General features: G+C 39.6%; 1 protein-coding gene across 4 annotated transcripts in view; it reads right to left on the minus strand.

Moving 5' to 3' along the window:
* Positions 1 to 19,870, minus strand: part of GLIS3 (GLIS family zinc finger 3) — a 286,095-nt gene that overhangs the window by 176,986 nt on the left and 89,239 nt on the right. For 3 of the 4 annotated variants that reach the window (XM_054031224.1, XM_054031223.1, XM_054031225.1), the window contains 2 exons: positions 10,515 to 10,722; positions 804 to 1,929 (listed from right to left, as the gene is read on the minus strand). In XM_054031224.1, coding sequence (XP_053887199.1) covers positions 804 to 1,929; positions 10,515 to 10,722 — 1,334 coding nt within the window. The remainder of the gene's footprint in view (positions 1 to 803; positions 1,930 to 10,514; positions 10,723 to 19,870) is intronic. The other variant, XM_054031226.1, reaches the window with a different exon arrangement.

Raw genomic sequence — 19,870 nt, forward strand, 5'->3', positions numbered from 1 at the left:
CATATAAGGCTGCTCAGGAATCTGAGCTATGATGTCAGAAGGGTTTCACTGTGGGTTGAATGTAAATGCAAGGATGGGGGATTGATTTGCTTGCAACTGTGTCTCTCTAAGAGGGAGAAGGAGCACACAGAGCCGCACCAAGGTAGCCCCAGACACAGCCAGAAATGCCCTGGTAGTGTGGCCCTGCAGAAAACCCTTGAGAGAATGCTTTTTGAGTAGAGTGCTGGCTGAAAGATATGTAGAACTGTCAGGAAAAAAAGCTGTCTCCTGTTCTTTGAGTCCTACTGTGGTCAGGGGAACAGGACTTGTGTACATGTTTTATAAACACACAGGATTGTGTCAAAGAAATACCTGATTCTATCATCTATTTCTCCTCCTAACAGAAACAACTACCAAGATCTTGAATATTGGCTAACTGCTCAGGAAAAAAGTGTTAACCTGAGGCAAGACAATTTAATTATAACCAGTAATAAATATTCCACAGTACTTATCATGCAGGCAAGTTCATACTCTCATGGTATCTACTCCTTGCTTTATGAAAGTCTCACGTGTCTTTCTCAGGTTGGATTCAGAAATCATTCAGATAGGCAGAAAAAGTTATTTCTGGTCAAATGTAAAGAGTTGATATTAGAGAACACCTCTCCCTAACTATGTAGGTGGAAATATGGGCAGTCGTTCATTCATTCTAATTTTTTTTAAATTCTGTCTACCAGCAGAAATTAGTGCAGAATTAAACCTTATCTAAACTTTCATAAGCAGTGAACTGTACTTCTACCCGACAGGATCTGTCACTTTAGACTTACCGTGCATTTGTTTGGCTTCTCTCCTGAATGAACTCTCATGTGAATCAGCAGTTTGTAACGGGCATTAAATGGCTTGTATCGTCGAGGGCATCCTGCCCAGAAACAAGTGAAGTCCTCTCCCTTTCTCTGGTCTATATGAACCTTTTCTATGTGCCGCACAAGTTCCTCTTGCTGGTCATACAGAGCACTGCAATCTATCCAGCGACAGCAGTGTTTACCATTGAAATCATCTAATTCACCATCCTCATCCAACAAAGGGCCCTGGGCAGAGGAAGGCAAGGCAAGTTGATGGGAATGGTTTATGAGGTCATGCTGATGTCGGTGTTGATGTGCATGATAAGGGGGTGGTGGACCTTGTGGTGGAGGAGGTGGTAGAGGGGGAGGAGGAGGCATGTCAATTGTGCTGCTTGAAAAATCATCCACACGTTCACTTTTTAACATGCCCCTTGGCTGGCTGTCTATCAGAGGCATACCTTGTTGAACCACCATGTTGTTCATGACTGCCGACTGCAAGCTACTTTGTTCCAACTGCTGCATCCGCTGGTATTCCACAGTCCCATTTTCACCGTAACCTGAGAGGGTGATGTTGCTGTTAGCCACAAGAAGACCTTTCTGAGTGTTTGGAATAGAGCAAGGCTGGGGAATACAGCTTCCTCTTACTCCCAAGAAATGCCCATAGACCTCAGGCTGCGGGGATATGTTCGCTGGCGATGTCCTCGAACCATTGATGTAGGCAACCAGAGAGGTTGGAGACGTACGGATGATTGTATTGAAGTCAATCCCAATGCCATCAGACAAAGGCGAGAGAGAGAGGGCTCTTTTTTTGGAGCGGGCTGAATGAGATCTGGTTGAAGAATGGCGAGGGCTTGGGTAAGGGGAATGGTTATTTTCCATACCAAACAAGTAAGAGGGTAATGAGTTAGATACACTGTTGTTGGACATGGATGTTCCAGGTGGCATACTCAGTATGTCCCCTAGCTCACTGCCATTTTGAGATCCTTGGTTGGAAGGAAGGGAAGGAAGAATCCTGTAGCCATGAGACCACTCATGTTTCACACTCAGTGTTGACTGACTTTCTGACAGACTTAATGTTGTAGAGGCCAGAGACTCACGTGACATGAGGGACCTGGAATAAAGGCAGGAAAAAGAAAGACAGGGGTTTTAGAAAGTCACCTTAAAAGTTTGGTTCATAAATTTATATATTACTAATATACTAGTTCTTCTATTTTCTCTCAATTGACATAGTCTCACATAGTGTCATAGCAGGGACAATTTTTTTTAAAGTGCCCTCTAATTTTATGTTTTCAAGGGTTTGCCTGCTCAGTTACTACACCTGCAGGCACACACAGGCACTGCATGCATATGCTGGATAGTTCAGAAGCCAACTGAAAATCTGTAAAGCACTTTAAGAGTCTTGGATGAAAGTTACTCTATATGCCCCTGGATCCTGCACGACTGAAGTCAAAGGAACTTTGTCATTGACTTCAGTGGGAGCACAAGGAGGCTCTGAGTGCAAAACATTATGCTTCCACTTCTTATTAAACAGATATTAACTTCTGTTGAGTTGACCTGCCTATCCATCCTTTTTGGTGGCAGGTGTTGGTGGAGAAAATAGGAAGCCGATGAATAAGCAGACAAATAAGTATTAAACACAAAGGAAATTATAGACTGTAATGGATGCAAGATGGTAAATATCACTCTTTTTTAAGGATATAACTCAAGCTTAAAATGCAAATAATATCTAACTGTACAAAATCACAATAAGTGAATTAAAATAAAGAAGAGCAACAGTTGAGGAGTTTTAGTTTTGTTTTTATGATGTTTCCACAGCTAAGTCAGAACAAGTGTTTCAGAAATTCTCACCTTCCCAATCTTGTCATATAAATTCTTCCCAGAAATATCAGGAAATTTGCTTACACCTGGGATTTCTTAAGTGTCACCCTAACATCTTAAGCCAATAATGGCACTGGTTTCCACAAAGAGGCAGGAGGAAGAGAGGCAGGGTGGGGCTACAAATCCCAGCTCCAGCACAGACTTAAGCAAGTCAGTTAACCTCTCTGGGCTTCGGTTCCCCAGCTGTAACATGGAAATAGTAGAACTTCCCATCTTGAGGGTGTTGGGAGGATAAATTCATTAATATTTGTGAAGTACTCAAAGAGAGATGGGGTGATGGGGGCCTTATAAGTACCTAGACATACAGGCAGATATCATTGGTTAAGATAGTTATAGCATATGGGTTCAAGTTAAATTGCTGGATTTGTTACTTTCACTGCATATTTTGTGTTTTTAAGAAGCACAGAGTTTTGATTAAGGCACTGGACCAGTACTCAGGAGATCTGGCTTCTACTCCCAGTTCTGCCACTCACTTCTTGTGTGACTGTGTGCGAGTTACTTAGTCTCTATGAGTCTCAGTTCCCTCTCTGGAAAATTAGGTTAATAGCTTATCTACCGCACAAGGCAGAGGCTAAATTAATTAAAGCTTGCGGGGGGAGGGGAGTTTACAGGCTACGATGAACACCATAAGAAAAGTACTAAATAATGAAAAAATTGTCAGAGCACTTAGCCCCTGGGATAAGCATTTCTTTCTGTAATTTAATCTAAAGAACTATGCCTACCTGGATGTTATTTACATATACTGCCATAAACAATTGGTTAATGTTATTTTACTATGCACTTTTATTGTTCAAAAATTACAGTAAGAAAACAAAAACAAAAAAGAGAAATAAACCTCATCTGATATTTGCATTTACACCTCTACCTTGATATAATGCTGTCCTCGGGATCCAAAAAATCTTACCGCATTATAGGTGAAACCGCATTATATCGAACTTGTTTTGATCTACCGGAGTGCGCAGCACTGCCCCCCCGGAGCACTGCTTTACCGTGTTATATCCGAATTGGCGTTATATAGGGTTGCGTTATATGGGGGTAGAGGTGTATTCCAGATATTGCTATGGCAGGCAATACCAGGTGGAGCTATTACACATAGTCTTCCAAGTTCTTGTTCTTAGGGTGCAAGCAAGTTTTGACTCTTGGGAAGACATGCTGCATTGCCGTTCTGTTTGAGTTATGCTCAGTCTTTGTGTAGATACAGTTTCAAGAGAGAGGGAGCTGTGCAAGCACCAGGAGAGATTGTTCTCTGCCTTGGTATCTGATTAGAGTCAATTCTTGAGGAAGAGTTCTGCCCTAGGAACCAGGCACTGGGGTGGGGCTGAGATTGCCCTGCATGTTTTTTGACCATCTCATCTCAGAACTGGGGTATGCGTGTAATTAAAGGAAATGACAGTGAGAGTATACCCAGACGCCACATCTCTAATCTTTCCTCCTCTGGAAAATCAACTTACAAAGCCCCAGAATTCTGCTATTATTTGGAAGAGGTACAACACTAATGTCATAATGGGACAATGGTGTCAGAAGTAGGGGCAACACTCAATACAAATAAAGCCAAAATTCCATCTTTAGTTGTACTGGTACTGAATGTATGTGAAAAAGATATAGATATATAGTTCACAGTTTTGCTATCAGTTTTGATTAAGGCTAAATCCTAATCCCATTTAAATCAATAAGATTCTTATCACTGAATTCAACGTGAGCAGGAACAGCTCTAAACAATGGCTGGTGTGATATTTCCAGTGAATGAGGTAAAGTTCACCAAAGCTTACACAAATGATGCAATTGTATGCTGGCTGTCCTTGACATGATTCTGTTTGATACTACAACTTTTCACCTCTGAGATTGATAAATTTTTTATCAGATTAGTCAAATTGGAAGAGTGTATGAAACACTAGACAAGAGAAACTTAGATGGCTTTTGACACTGAATTCTACAGTTATATTGTTTACAGCTGAAAAATCCTCACTGTGTTTGTTTCTACTGAAACATTTACTCTCCTTAACCTGGGAGGCAGGGCCTGTTTGAGTTCTCCTGTTGTTTAACATAACAAGCATTTTACAGTGGTCAGGAGTCAATTGATCAAAGGCATCAGCTATCAGTAATTTGGGCTCATTGAGGGCTAGACTGTACCACAAGGACAAACCACTCCAGGAGCATCTCAGGAAAGAAACAGACTCAGGGAGTCATAATTGCCTCCCTGCTTCAAGGAGATAGTAAGTTGCAGCTCCCAGGGACTCTCTCAGCTCTGCTGGCTGATGTGCTTTGTTGGGGTAGGAGGTGGAGCTACCTATTCACTGCCACTCCTCAGCCAGCTGTTTCAGAGTGGGAAGTAAATGGCTTTGCAGCATCCCGAAGTTGCTTCTGCATGCCTGGTCCCAAGGTCCAGTAGACCACACACTAATGTAAGGGGAGAACTCTTGCTTTTGTTTAGGCACCTGCAAGGGCCCAAATTCTAGGCTGCAGTGTAGCCCTGAATACTACTATGATGTGGCCCTAAACAGATGTACTTACTCTCTGCTGAATAAGCAAGTAAAGTGTAATAACATTTGATTTTTACATGGTAGGCTGAGTATTTCTCTAGAAAATAAAATTGGGGATTTTTTAGCTTAATTAATTTGGCATGGATATTCCTCCTTTACATATAAACCAAAAATTGCCCATTCATAAACCAAAAAATGTGCATCAGGCTCAGGCGCATTCAGAAAGATATTGAAATGTTTTAAATGCAAATGGATGCTCACGTTAGTTTATTTTTAAAAAATGTTGCATTTTATAAAATTAAACTTGATTATGGCCAGAATTTCAAGGGTTCAGAATTCACAATTAGAAACAGACTGTCAGCAACCAAAATGCTGAACTCATTTGAAAATCTGTCCCACGCTGATGAGTAAATACTTACAGGGGACACTATATGTACTACTGTAAAGACTGAGCATCTGAAATAGTTATATAATACAGAGATCCAGATCCTCAGTTGGTGTAAATTGGCACAGCTTCATTTACTTCACATTATACCAATTGAGGATTTGGACCAGAATCTTTTAAGTTTACCTACAAGGCATTTCTATTTATGAATATAATTAGTCATTCTCCCTATAATTTGAAATGCAACAGTACTGTAATATCAACTGCTGATTTGAACCTTAGAAGTAAATATGAAACAAGAGTGAAAACCTTGTTTTCCTTTACTCATGTATGATCTTTGTTTCCCCTGAAAGAACTCCCCACACTTCCTAGGTCCCAGTACTGGTCCCATTGGGAAAATCAAAATGAAACATTTTGTTTTGGTCCATTTCAACATTAATTTGCATCAGGCTGAGCTGCCAGAGTGCATTATGGGGCATCACAGGAGATATAGGCCAGCCCAACTCATACAGAAGAATGGGGTCATGAGGCCCCCAATTACAACACACATATGACACTGCCGCAGCTTAAGCAGATGCAGTTTAATGTTGAACCAACCCAAAATGAAACATTTCAACATCTCTGAATTGAAACTTTTTGGAACAAGTTTCAATGTTTTGTCTTTCCATTCCAATTCAGGACAAAAACAAGTGTCAAAATATTGGAATTTCCGGTGGGATCCATTGGTGTTAGTTACTGGCATGTTATTAAAAGGAGAAATACAGGACCTTGAATTCTGACAGTTTTATGATTTCAGTTAATCTTTAGCAAATGTCTCTTTAAAATGAAATTACTCAAGTGAATTAAAATTCGGCAAAAGATGAGCCTAAAAATGGATACTTGGAAGGCACAACTTAAACTCAATAAAAGTGACACATTTAAATACCTGAGTATATACATATACAAAACACGCAAATATGGCTTTAACTGTAACTACATTATGACTGCTGTCACATTAATCATGATGGCTTTTGGCTCAGAGGCATGGCCTTGGATCTGAATGGCTGACAGTGACACACACTGGATGAGCAGTTAATTTGCAAGTTAGAAAACATATGGAGGCCCTACAGGCACAATCTTCAGTGGTAAAATGATGGAAATGCCCTCTTCACAATATAGCTTACAAATAGATGAAAACAAGATTTCAACCTGGTCAAATACTAGTATTGTTTTTAACCATTTCAAGATAACTCCTGAATTTGCAGTGAAGTAATGAGATACAGTAGAAGATATTTTAAAAAACAGTAACAGTTAAATTTTGTAAATTAAAAAAAATACATTTCAGCACTGAACACAATGGTTAGACCAGAGGTAGGCAACCTATGGCACGCGTGCCAAAGGCGGCACGCAAGCTGATTTTCAGAGGCACTTACACTGTCGGGTCCTGGCCATCCCTCCGGGGGGGCTCTGCATTTTAATTTAATTTTAAATGAAGCTTCTTAAACATTTTAAAAACCTTATTTACTTTACATACAACAATAGTTTAAAAAGAACAGGAGTACTTGTGGCACCTTAGAGACTAACAAATTTATTAGAGCATAAGCTTTCGTGGGCTACAACCCACTTCTTCGGATGCATATAGAGTGCATGAACTGATCAAACTGTCTGTACTGAGCTATCTTGATTATCACTTCAAAAGTTTTTTTCTCTTACTTAATTGGCCTCTCAGAGTTGGTAAGTCAACTCCCACCTGTTCATGCTCTCTGTATGTGTGTATATATTTCTCCTCAATATATGTTTCACTCTATATGCATCCGAAGAAGTGGGTTGTAGCCCACGAAAGCTTATGCTCTAATAAATTTGTTAGTCTCTAAGGTGCCACAAGTACTCCTGTTCTTTTTGAGGATACAGACTAACACGGCTGTTACCCTGACACAATAGTTTAGTTACATGTTATAGACTTGTAGAAAGAGACCTTCTAAAAACATTAAAATGTATTACTGGCACGCGAAACCTTAAATTAGAGTGAATGAATGAAAACTCGGCAAACCACTTCTGAAAGGTTGCTGACCCCTGGGTTAGACACACAGACAAAAATTCTTAAAAGTACCTAAGTCATTTACGAGACTAAGTCTAAATTTCAAAAGCACCTAAGTGACTAAGGTGTTATTTTTCAAAGTAGCAGCCGTGTTAGTCTGTATCTGCAAAAAGAACACGAGTACTTGTGGCACCTCAGAGACTAACAAATTTATTTGAGCATAAGCTTTCATGGGCTACAACCCACTTCTTCAGATGCATAGAATGGAACACACAGAAAGAAGATATTTATACATACAGAGAAAATGAAAAGGTGAAAGTAGCCATACCAATTGTGAGGGGCCAATCAAATGAGATGAGCTATCATCAGCAGGAGAAAAAAAAACTTTGAAGTGATAATTGAGATGACCCATGGAAGGTGTGAGGATACTTAACATGGGGAAATAGATTCAATTAGTGTAATGACCCAACCATTCCCAGTCTCTGTTTAAACCTAAGTTAATTGTATCTAATTTGCATATTAATTCAAGTTTGTCTCTGTCTGAGGGATTGGAGCAAATGTGGTTGTATCTTCGAACTTGGCTGTATAGGGTGGTGTTTATTAAAATCATGGTGGAATTCCTCGAAAGCTTCTTTTCCATGGGTCCATGATCATCTGGACCCATGGAAAAGAAGCTATCGAGGAATTCCACCATGACTTTAACAATTCCCATCCCACCATCAACCTCAGCCTAGACCAATCCACACAAGTGGTCCATTTCCTAGACACTACTGTGCTAATAAGCGATGGTCACATAAACACCAGCCTATACCGGAAACCTACTGACCGCTATACTTACCTACATGCCTCCAGCTTCCATCCAGGACAAACCACACGATCCATTGTCTGCAGCCAAGCTCTAAGATACAACCGCATTTGCTCCAATCCCTCAGACAGAAACAAACACCTACAAGATCTCTATCAAGCATTCTTAAAACTACAGTACCCACCTTCTGAAGTGAAAAAACAGATTGACAGAGCCAGAAGAGTACCCAGAAGTCACCTACTATAGGACAGGCCCAACAAAGAAAATAACAGAACGCCACTAGCCATCACCTTCAGCCCCCAACTAAAACCTCTCCAGTGCATCATCAAAGATCTACAACCTATCCTGAAAGATGATTCCTCACTCTCACAGATCGTGGGAGACAGACCAGTCCTCCTTACAGACAGCCCCCCAACCTGAAGCAAATACTCACCAGCAACCGCACACCATACAACATAAACACTAACCCAGGAACCTATCCTTGTAACAAAGCCCGATGCCAACTCTGTCCACATATCTATTCAAGTGACACCATCATAGGACCTAACCACATCAGCCACACCATCAGGGGCTCGTTCACCTGCACATCTACTAACGTGATATATGCCATCATGTGCCAGCAATGCCCCTCTGCCATATACATTGGCCAAACCGGACAGTCTCTATGCAAAAGAATAAATGGACACAAATCTGACATCAGGAATCATAACATTCAAAAACCAGTGGGAGAACACTTCAGCCTCTCTAACCACACAGTGACAAACTTGAAGGTGGCAATTTTGCAACAAAAAAACTTCAAAAACAGACTCCAAAGAGAGACTGCTGAACTTGAATTAATATGCAAATTAGATACAATTAACTTAGCTCTAAACAGAGACTGGGAATGGTTGGGTCATTACACTAATTGAATCTATTGCCCCATGTTAAGTATCCTCACACCTTCTATGGGTCATCTCGATTATCACTTCAAAGGTTTTTTTTCTCCTGCTGATGATAGCTCATCTCAATTGATTGGCCTCTTACAGTTGGTATGGCTACTTCCACCTTTTCATGTTCTCTGTATGTATAAATATCTTCTTTCTGTGTGTTCCATTTTATGCATCCGAAGAAGTAGGCTGTAGCCCATGAAAGCTTATGCTCAAATAAATTTGTTAGTCTCTAAGGTGCCTCAAATAAATTTGTTAGTCTCTAAGGTGCCACAAGTACTCCTGTTCTTTTTAGGTGTTACTGAAAATGGTACAACTTCCTAAGTCACTTAGGCACTTTTGAAAATTCTACCCAGTGTTTATACAACTAGTCTATCAGGGACATGCTATATTAGTAGTAAAATGGTCTATATAACAGTTCTTTTCTTTCCTTAATGTCTATGATTCTAATATTTTCATTTGCAATGCCAATAGCCATATTTTAAATTACAAATTCATGGAGACACTGCACGATGCGTTTGACATTAGTATAATTTGGTAAGCACTGGCACAACATACAAAGCACTGTACCAGACATAAAATACAGTGAAACCCTGCACCAACTGGATTTATTATTAGGAGTTTTGCTGTTTCCATCCCACAAGTCACCTACTGAGCTACAATTTTTCCATTGTCAAAAAAGTAATTTTTTTGCAGTTATGAAAGTCTTCATTCAGTAAAAGAACTACAAAGCATGGAAGCTTTGGACCAAGTTCTGCTCTTAAGTTTGTTCTATACCTAAAAGCTATGTGGGCATAGTTATGTTGGCCTGGGGTGTGAAACAAAACCCACACCCCTGACCAACACGGATATGCCAACAAACCTCCCAGTACAGATGCAGATATGTTGACGGAGAAGTGCTTCTGTCGACATAGTTAATGTCATTCAGGGAGGCAGTGATCCCACCTCAACAGAAAAATTCCTTCTGTCACTGTAGGCTGCAGCTACACCAGGGGACTATACTGGCATAGCTATGCCACCATAGGCTTTGTAGTGTAGACATAGCCTTAGTTACAGTGCTGTAAATCCAGACTAGCATCATTGATATAATGGATCAGAGTAACTCCATTTACACTTATCAGAACAGGTTGTGTTTAAGTACTTAAATGACAGTAAAATGAATATGCTTTTTTGTAATACTGAAGAGAAGAAATGTAACTCAGGACCTTGTATCTGATGGAGGTATATTCAGGTTTGAAGCATTCATAGCCCTCTGTAAGCTAGGACTGATCTGGTTGCATGCTGTTGAGACCTGGTTTGCAGGAGGTGATATAGGTCCCAGTCGCTGAACCATCATGGGACTGCTGGTGACAACTAGATTGCTGCAGCTGCCTTTTCCAATGGACTTGCCCCGAGGCCCATAGCCAAGACCTCCTAAAAATAAATGAGGCAGATTAGTTTTCATGTCTCTTTTACACATGATAAGAACAGAGAATTCACAATTATGTTGTGCCCATTTCTGTGGTACCAGTGAGGAGAAATTATAGGAATTGAGCATGTAAGATGATTGAGGGCCCTATAATTTTCTGCAAATATATAAAGCGATGTTCTAAAGTGGAATCAGTTATGCATGCTAATCAAACAAGGACAGAATGAGAACGAACAGACTTGAGTAGCAAGAGGGACCATCTAAGGTTAAATATTGGGAAAACCACTGTAAGAACAATCTGTGTCAAAGAGCAAGCTGCTGAAGAAGGTTACACAATCACTTTAACTGGAGTTATTCAAAGTCAGACAAGACATCCAGGAATAGTTGAGCCATAATTAGGGACTGGTTGAGTCCATCCCTGCAGAGCTCTGGGGGTCTGCCCACATGCACATCCTGCATCCAGAACCCTGCTGGGAGTGAGAGGCACTGCTCCACTGCACCGCTAGTGTCAGTAGCTATATGAAAGGACTGGGGATAAAGGCAGGCCCATATCTCCTTAGCCCACACAGACAGCAGAGGTGTAGAGGGGAGTGCATGTTGCACGCTGTGCAAAGTGAGACAGACCTGCTGTTGCAGCCTGCAGTCTAAAGGAAGTTTGGAGCCCTGGGAGAAATTCTAGCTGAGTCAGAGTTTCTCTTAGGGCTCCCACTGCAGAGAAGAACTTCCCAGAGCTCCTTCCTACCACACATAGTTAGTTCTTTAAAAGCCTTTAATCAATATTGCCATGATTCAAATTGATGGACTATTATACAGCAGTATGGGAAACTATCAGGATTGTAGGCAAGTTGGACATAACCACAAAACATTCAGAATATTTTGTGTCCTAAAGATAATGATTTAAGACTACAGAAGGGAAGTTTAACAGCTCACTTTTGTTCATAGAAGAGAAGATGAATGAGTTTAAATACATGTCAAGTACATGAAAGGCAGATGACATAAAGTAAATAATCCCACTGACATTACAGTTAGGTATAAGTACTAAAATTATTTATATCTCTATTTGTTCTTTGTTCCAAATCCTCCCCAAGCCAGAAAGGAGAACACAAGGTGAACATGATGAGAAGTCCTGGATCTTATCTCCCACTCCATGAGGCTTCCACATTAACACAACTCCTACTTTCTTCCTATTTAAAATAGTTATTTTTGCTGCTGTTCCCTCCTTTTAACCAAGAGTTTTCTGTGTTCCCATGTGAGGCACAGGGTCCATGCGTACCTAGGACTGACTGTTGGTTCAGGCTCAGAGAGAAGGATACCACCTACTGAATCACCATTTCCAGCAGCACCTGTGTGTGTCCTATGGATTTCACCAGCTGCTAACCTGACTGTGTTTTGCTTGTGCAACCTGAAAGGATCAATCCACAAGGCAGCAGGGCTACATATAAATTACAAGCATTGGCAACTTTCACACTCTCTTTCCATCCCTAATCTAACAGCAGAATGGCAGTAATTTACTAATGATCTGACTGGCTATAGTTTAATACTCTGCCAAGCTGTTCTCTGCAGAACAGGGAAAATGCATTAAAAACCACCATAATAGTCAAAGAGCATGAAACAGGCCCTGAAATGCTCCAAGTAAAAATGTTAAAAATAGCACTGAAGCACCGGAAGCTTTTATAGAGTTCTTTATGAGTGGGGATCACATTCATGGAAAGGGGGTTGGAATCCCTGAAAGTGAGTATCTAAAGGTAATTCCATATAGCACATCTTAGCACTACCTATAGACTCATAGAACCATAGGGTTAAAGGGACCGCAAGGGTCATTTAGTCTAACCCCCTATGAAGATGCAGGATTTGTTGGATCTAAACCATCCAAGACAGGTGAAAACCTTTGAAAACCTCCAGTGAGGGAACTTTCATGTATCAAAACAGCAGCTCTGTGGCTGTAAAGGAAAATCATGCCTCACCAATCCATTAGAATTCTTTGAGGGGGGTCAACAAACATGTAGTAAGGGTGATCCAGTGCATATACTATACTTGAACTTTCAGAAAATCTTTGACAAGATTCCTCTCCAGAGGCTCTTAAGCAAAGTAAGCAGTCATGGGATAAGAAAGAAGGTCCTCTCATGGAGCAGCAACTTGTTAAAAGACAGGAAACAAAGAGTAGGGATAAATGACCAATTTTCAGAGTGGAAAGAGGTAAATAGTGGTGTCCCCCAGGGACCAGTGCTGTTCAACATATTCGTAAATGAGCTGAAGAAAGGGGTAAATAGTGAGATGGTAAAATTGGCAGATGATACAAAATTAATCAAGATAGTTAAGTCCAAAGCAGAGTTACAATGGGATCTCACAAAACTGGGTGTGTGGGCAACAAAATGGAAATTCAATGTTAATAAAATGAAAAGTGAGGTGCACATTGGAAAACATAATCCCAACTATACATACAAAATGATGAGATCTAAATTAGCTGTTACCACTCAAGAAAGAGATCTTGGAGTCATTGTGGATAGTTCTCTGAAAATTCAATGTGCGCGGCAGCCAAAAAAGCGAACAGAATGTTAGGAACCATTAGGAAAGGGATGGATAATAAGACAGTAAATATCATAATGCCACTATGTTCATTCATGGAATGCTCATATCTTGAGTACTGCATGCATTTCTGATCACCCTTTCTTTAAAAAGATATATTAGAATTGGAAAAGGTACAAAGAAGAGCAACAAACGTGATTAACGGTATGGAACAGCTTCCATATGAGAAGAGATTCAAAATACTGGGACTGTTCAGGTTGGAAAAGAAACAACTAAGGGGGGCTATTATAGAGGTCTATAAAATCATGAAGGGTGTGGAGTAAGTGAATAAGGAAGTGTTATTTATTCGTTCACATAACACAGGAACCAGGGGTCACCCAATGAAATTAATAGGCAACAGGTTTAAAACAAACAACAGGAAGTACTTCTTCATGCAACGCACAGTCAACCTGTAGAACCCCTTGCCAGGGGATGCTGTGAATGCCAAAACTATAACTGAGTTAGAAAAGAATTAGATATATTCATGGAGAATACTCCCATTAATGGCTATTAACCAAGATGGCCAGAGATGCAACTCTAGGTGTCCCTAGCCTAGAAGTAGCGAGTGGAAGACAGGGATGGATCACTTGATGATTGCCCTTTTCTGTTCATTCCCTTTGAAGTACCTGGCATTGTCCAATGCCAAAACACAGGATACTGGGCTAGATGGACCATTGGTCTGACCCAGTATGACCATTCTTATGTTCTTATGTACACCTGCCTCTGGGGGTTACTATGAATTCTTCCCAGGGAGGCTCAGCCAAATCCAAAGAAAACAGAGAGGGATTTTTTTTTCTTTCTTGGCTAATCATTTGCACTTAGTCCTAAGCAAAGAGTAAAGAACTTAGTATTTAATAGATGTCCCTATGTTTTGGCTGAGTTCCGACTGGAAACAAGTCAGGAAAATAACATAGGTTGCCCCCTGTCCTCTTGGCAATAATATGCACTTTTTTGCACCACACCAAAAATAATTCATCAGCTGCTGTCATTTTATAAGGTTTTTCCATCTTGGGGAAGCCCAATGAGTTTTCTGTATCATAAGGGACAAATGGGTTTCAAAACAACAACAAAAAACTGGAAAAGCATGCTATAGTAACAGATGAAACCAATTGTAATTTGCTAGTATATCACAACTGTGAATGCTTGTACAGCCTCTGTATATAGGGGAAAGAAAAACAGATTAAGTGATTTGTAAAGAAAATGCATAATTTAGCTCGGTGAACTTGTTTTTTAGCTTTGAAAAGAAGAGCCCTGCTTCAGAAACCTGGCAAATGCAATCTGATATTTTCTCAGTGCTACACACCCTATGCCACTCTCTAGAAATGTTAAGCAACAATAACAGCATCCACTTTCTTAAATTCAAGGAGAGAGAAGCAAGAAACCAAAGACTATGAGATTATCAGGTTTCTTTGGGGGGACAGGCCATATTTTTGTTTATCTGGTCAAATGAAAATTTGAAACCATACAATTAGACTGTTGTTTATACATGATTAACCATGAGCTCATTGGAATTTACCTGCCAAAAAAGTCAGAAAGGTGATCAGTGCAAAAAGAAGCTGTTAAACAAAGAGACACAAGCCCCACAATACATTACATGGCATTTTTCACTTGTGAGTAAAGGGTCTGGTCTTTCAGTCCCTATATTCATGTAACTGTTAATGGGAAACTTTTGCCTTTCAATTCCTCTAACTCAGAACTGGAAGGGAGTGAATATTGTCTGTGGCTTTTGTTTTTTTGAAGAAGGGATGGGGTCACAATCTCGACCATCAAAGAAACATTAGTTATCAACTAGGAATCTGCTATCATCAGCTCTCACCATTTACGTTCCTTTGTTAACCCACGGTGAGTGTACCAGTGGGTATAAAATACTACCAAAGCAGAAAGATAGCATTTTACACTCCCTTTACACAGATGTAAATGGTGACACAGGTTCAGTGGAGAATCAGCCCTATCTTCTTTAACTCGAACTGAAATCAATGGGAGCCTTTCCCCCGACTTCAGTGCATTTCGGATTAGGCCTCAAATTCTAAGGAAAACTAACATTTATGAAACAGTGAATAATATTCATTATTTGAAATGATAAGAGGATCCTATTTCGCCTCTCACTCATACTGGTTTAAATCAGGAGATACTCCAGTGAAGTCAATGGAATCATACTCATTTAAAACTGGTGAGAAGGCAGAATTGTTCCAGAATTGGCTGAAAGGAATAATTGCAGATAAGTAGTGAATAATTTATTCCAAATCAACATAATACATGTAAATCAAAACAGTTTCCCCATCAATAATTAACATTAATAATTAACAAGTGTAAACAGTAAAAATATTTTATGGAAATATTTTAATCCATCCATTTCCTCATTCCTCAGCCTGACTATTTCCTTCTTTACCCTTTGTATTTGGTTAATAGCTAAGCCTCCCTCATCTCTGACATGCAATAATACGCCACTGCAATCTTCCCAAGAATGTGGCCAATATGTACAGAATACAAGAAAATCTAACTGCCGTACCTTGGCAAACTGAACTTCAGATAAATAGATCTTCTTGTTTAAATCATTCTCATACCATTTTGAGAGGGCAAGAGGAAGACTTTTTGTTTAAACATATTTTCTTCTAGCAGGAGATGTTGATGTAAAAGACAGTTAATTTTTTGTCCCCAAGTCTTGGTATCTGCTAGTTGTGTAATGTTACCCACATCATATCCTCAAACAATGCAACTATTTTATCTTGTTTTTCTAACTGAAAATTATTTTTAAAAATCGACAAATGATAGTACATCAAAAATGTCCAACTAGGCCAAAACTGTTTTAATGTTCAATATTTTGAATTAGACACCACACCAAAATCCAAATCAGTCTTCCAATTAAATAAATGGTGTATTATCTTAAAAAAAAATTTAAATTAATCATTCTTGCATTGTCCAGTCATCACAGAAAACCCAAACAATTCTTATAGTGATGCACTTCTGAGCTATGCAATATTACGTAAGATTTTTGCATTAATTTAATTGATCAATATGAAAATGTATATATTGAAAGGAGAGCATCATCTTAAAAAAAACATACTTCAGTCAAATTCTTTTACCTAATATTGGTAGAAGTGACTCCTAAGATGACTGCAACAGACAAAAAACATTTTCTCTATTTTTTCAGTCTGTTTACCTTGTGCACTTGATAGCACTTTGTGAATACTCACAATTTCCCCTGTATAGTCAGTCAGTTTTGCCTGTTGTTTGTGTGGGTCTCTCATCCAGCAATAAAGGAGGGAAAAATATTTTCCAGAATGAGATTGTGAAACTATAAAAATTGGCAGGATGACTCAGGAGCCAGTGTAGTACCTGAAATTATTTGAACACATTCTTTTAATCGGCTACATTTCAAGTCAACAGTGCCCCTCTGAACTACCTTCCATCACTCCCACACTACAGCGTAGTTCTTCATGGACTGTATGTCCTATCTAATGCGTACACCTTTGCTACAGCTAAACACTGCCTGCAAGGTTCTGTTCATATGGATCACACAGAAAGGCCATGAGCCTTTACAGTGGTTGCGGTTGGAAAAAATCCTGATGGGACACTTAGAAGGGGAAAAGCCCACTCCTGTGTTTCAAAGCTGCCTACCAACTCCAGTCAGGTCCTTCCCCTAGATCCTATAACCCCACCATTGCTGACTTCTGGGGAGTTGGTGACTATCCCCATGCTTCCTCCTTGAGCACAGTGTCCCCCTCCCTGACATTTTCTAGCTGCATGAGCCACCAGGTAAGAGCCACTGCCCTCCACATCTATCAGGCTCTTCGGAGGACAGAAAGCAGCTTGTACCTTCCTCATAAAGCAGAGAAGGAGGGAACCTCCCCTCCCTGCCCCTCAGAAGACAGCAATGTTAAAACTGGAGTGGTGGTCTCCCTGAGCCTTTTAGGAAGAAGCAGGAGAGATGGAGGAGGAGCCCGAGGATGGTACCTACTGCATCAATCCAGGTCTGCGAATCTCTGAGAACTTGGGACTGGTTCACAGGTAGGGCTAATGCCCAGAACTGAACCTGACTTCAGGAGGGCTCAGGGGTTGTAGCTGAACTACACTACATTTAGCCAAAATTTCATTTGATCTGATAAACATTTCTGAGATATTTTTACCCACATACTTCAGAGTACAAGCCAGCCACTAACTCCTTTGCCCAGAAACAATTTTACTGCGTGTCACGTGAAGCATGGTGGAGGTTCTCCTAAAGAACCCAGCTCCTGGAGTTATGTGACTATATGAGAGTCTCTGCTTTTTTATTTTCTTCTCCCATTCAGTTTCTAGCCCTCACAGCTACAGAGAAAAGCTTGACACATAACCCAACTGCATCCAACAGGCTCAGAAACCAGAAAACAAATAAAAATAACTGAATTTTTAAAAAAATCTCATGATTCTTAAACTGATTTTTTTTTTTTTTTGAGGCCTTACTCCTGAATTTTGAACACTTAGGATTGGCAACACTGTGTTAGAAAGAAACTTCCTCTGAACCATGTGGTACTGGCCACATTCAGAAACAGAATATTGAACTAGACAGACAGATTGTCTGCCCCGTTATGGCAATTCCTAACTCTTTGGCAATTCTTAACTGTTTACACAGGCCTTATCTTTACTATCATGAACAATAGTCCAGGTAAAATACAGTCAGCAGAGATCTATGATTACATTTTTTATTATGAGAAAATTGTATGTTCATAAAGTAAAAGATCTTCATTACTTGGCATCTTGGAAAGGCAGTTTCCTTTGCTACCAGAGCACATTTGGTAAATTAGCTTGCATTAATTTCCAAAGCTATTTGCAGTTCAGTTCCATGAGGTAATCAGGCATGTACTTTCAGCAGTGCAAATGTGAGACGAAGGAGACTGACAAAGCATCATGAAGAACAATGTCTCCCTTCAAGTGGAACTGGGGTAAAAAATTATCCAGCACTGACCAGTGCAAACAATACCATGCAGGTAATTAACTTGGCTGGTTCAAAGCAGACAGCAATGAGATCACCTACTTGGAAACAATTTTTAGCGTCTGAGTTTAGACAAATGAAAACACTGGGTTTTCTAATGGCTAAACTAAGAATGCACAATAAAATGTGAACTTTGTGAGGCTTCCAGGAGAAAATGCTGTAGCACAAAGACAATTTGTCAGAAAGTTTTTTCACTTAGCTCTGGAGTCCGCATATAGATTTATAACATTTCATATTAATTATGTATTGGTATTTACATTAGCAAGACCTGCATTGATAAAAAGTTATTTTGGAAGTGTTGTTTTGTTTGGGATTTTTTCTCATTTTGCATAAGGACAAATAAGTTATTGGTTAACTCCACATACCAGTCAATGTTAAACTGAAGGATTGGGAATCTTTTAATGCTCTTCTTTTTCACTATCAGTAAAGCTGCAATGAGTAGCTCTTAATTAATTATCAGCAATATTGGATAAAATGAGCTCTATGCAATATCAGTTTATTGTCTAAACTGATTTGTCAGCTGTTCCTGTTATTCTGCTTGACATGACATAGTGCACGGAATATCTGTGGCCAACACCTATTTCACTGCTGTATATGTACCCTATGAGCTTTACAGATAGACAACTAACTCAGACATTTTCAGGTATAAAGAACTTTTATTCTTGAAAGATGAATAAACTACTTTCTCCCACCCATTAATGACATACTATCGATACTATCCAGGCCTGATTTTCTTCTCACATACACCAGTATAAATCAGAATAACTCCACTGAAGAAAAGGGAGTTATACAGGAGTTAAAGCAGTGTAAGAACAGAATCTGGCCCTCCATCTCTAGATAGCAGAGTAAACGTAGGACAATTACAAATCTTCATCTCTTATTACTAGTCAGAACTTTAAAGTTTAGTTGTTATAATATCAACACAAAGAAAACTTTGAATATCATCAAAATGAAAACAAACACACATGAAAGAACAAGGAAGCGTAATGGAAGTCAGGACAATGGTTCTCATTCCTGACTCTGCCACTGATTCCGTGTCTGATGTTGGGCAAAACAAGTGTACAGTATTAGGGCTCACTTATATTTGCACCATTTATCATGCAAACTAAACTGCTTGAGCGGTTAAATACAACACATATCATGAAAACTTTGGGCTATATAATATATTGAATAGTACAGCTCAACGAAACATGTATCAGAAAGTCACTTTGAAATTAAACAGAGTTGCAGATAGTCACAAAATAAAGCTGGATGTAGCCATGATGTATTGGAAGATGTCACATCAGTGGAATTCATCATCATGTATTGATGCGACATCACCAGGAAGACACTGCAAAGCAATGTTAGGACATTAGACAATGACCATGGGCAGCCTGATTTTTGTAAAGAATGATTTTTGCAAAAAATATCTTTAATAATTTCAAAGTGAAACTATACTATCTTGTACATAAGAACAGCAAACTATGGACATAAACAACAAGCCAACACTTTACAAAACCAATGTCTTAGACTGCTACACCATTTCACCTCCCACAACACCTCCCAAGCAATATCACTTACTTTTCACTGTACCTCTGTGCTTTTCTTTAGATAGAGGATATATTTTTGCAATATCACAT

This window comes from Malaclemys terrapin, chromosome 6 (assembly GCF_027887155.1).
Source record: "Malaclemys terrapin pileata isolate rMalTer1 chromosome 6, rMalTer1.hap1, whole genome shotgun sequence".
Lineage (NCBI taxonomy): Eukaryota > Metazoa > Chordata > Testudines > Emydidae > Malaclemys > Malaclemys terrapin.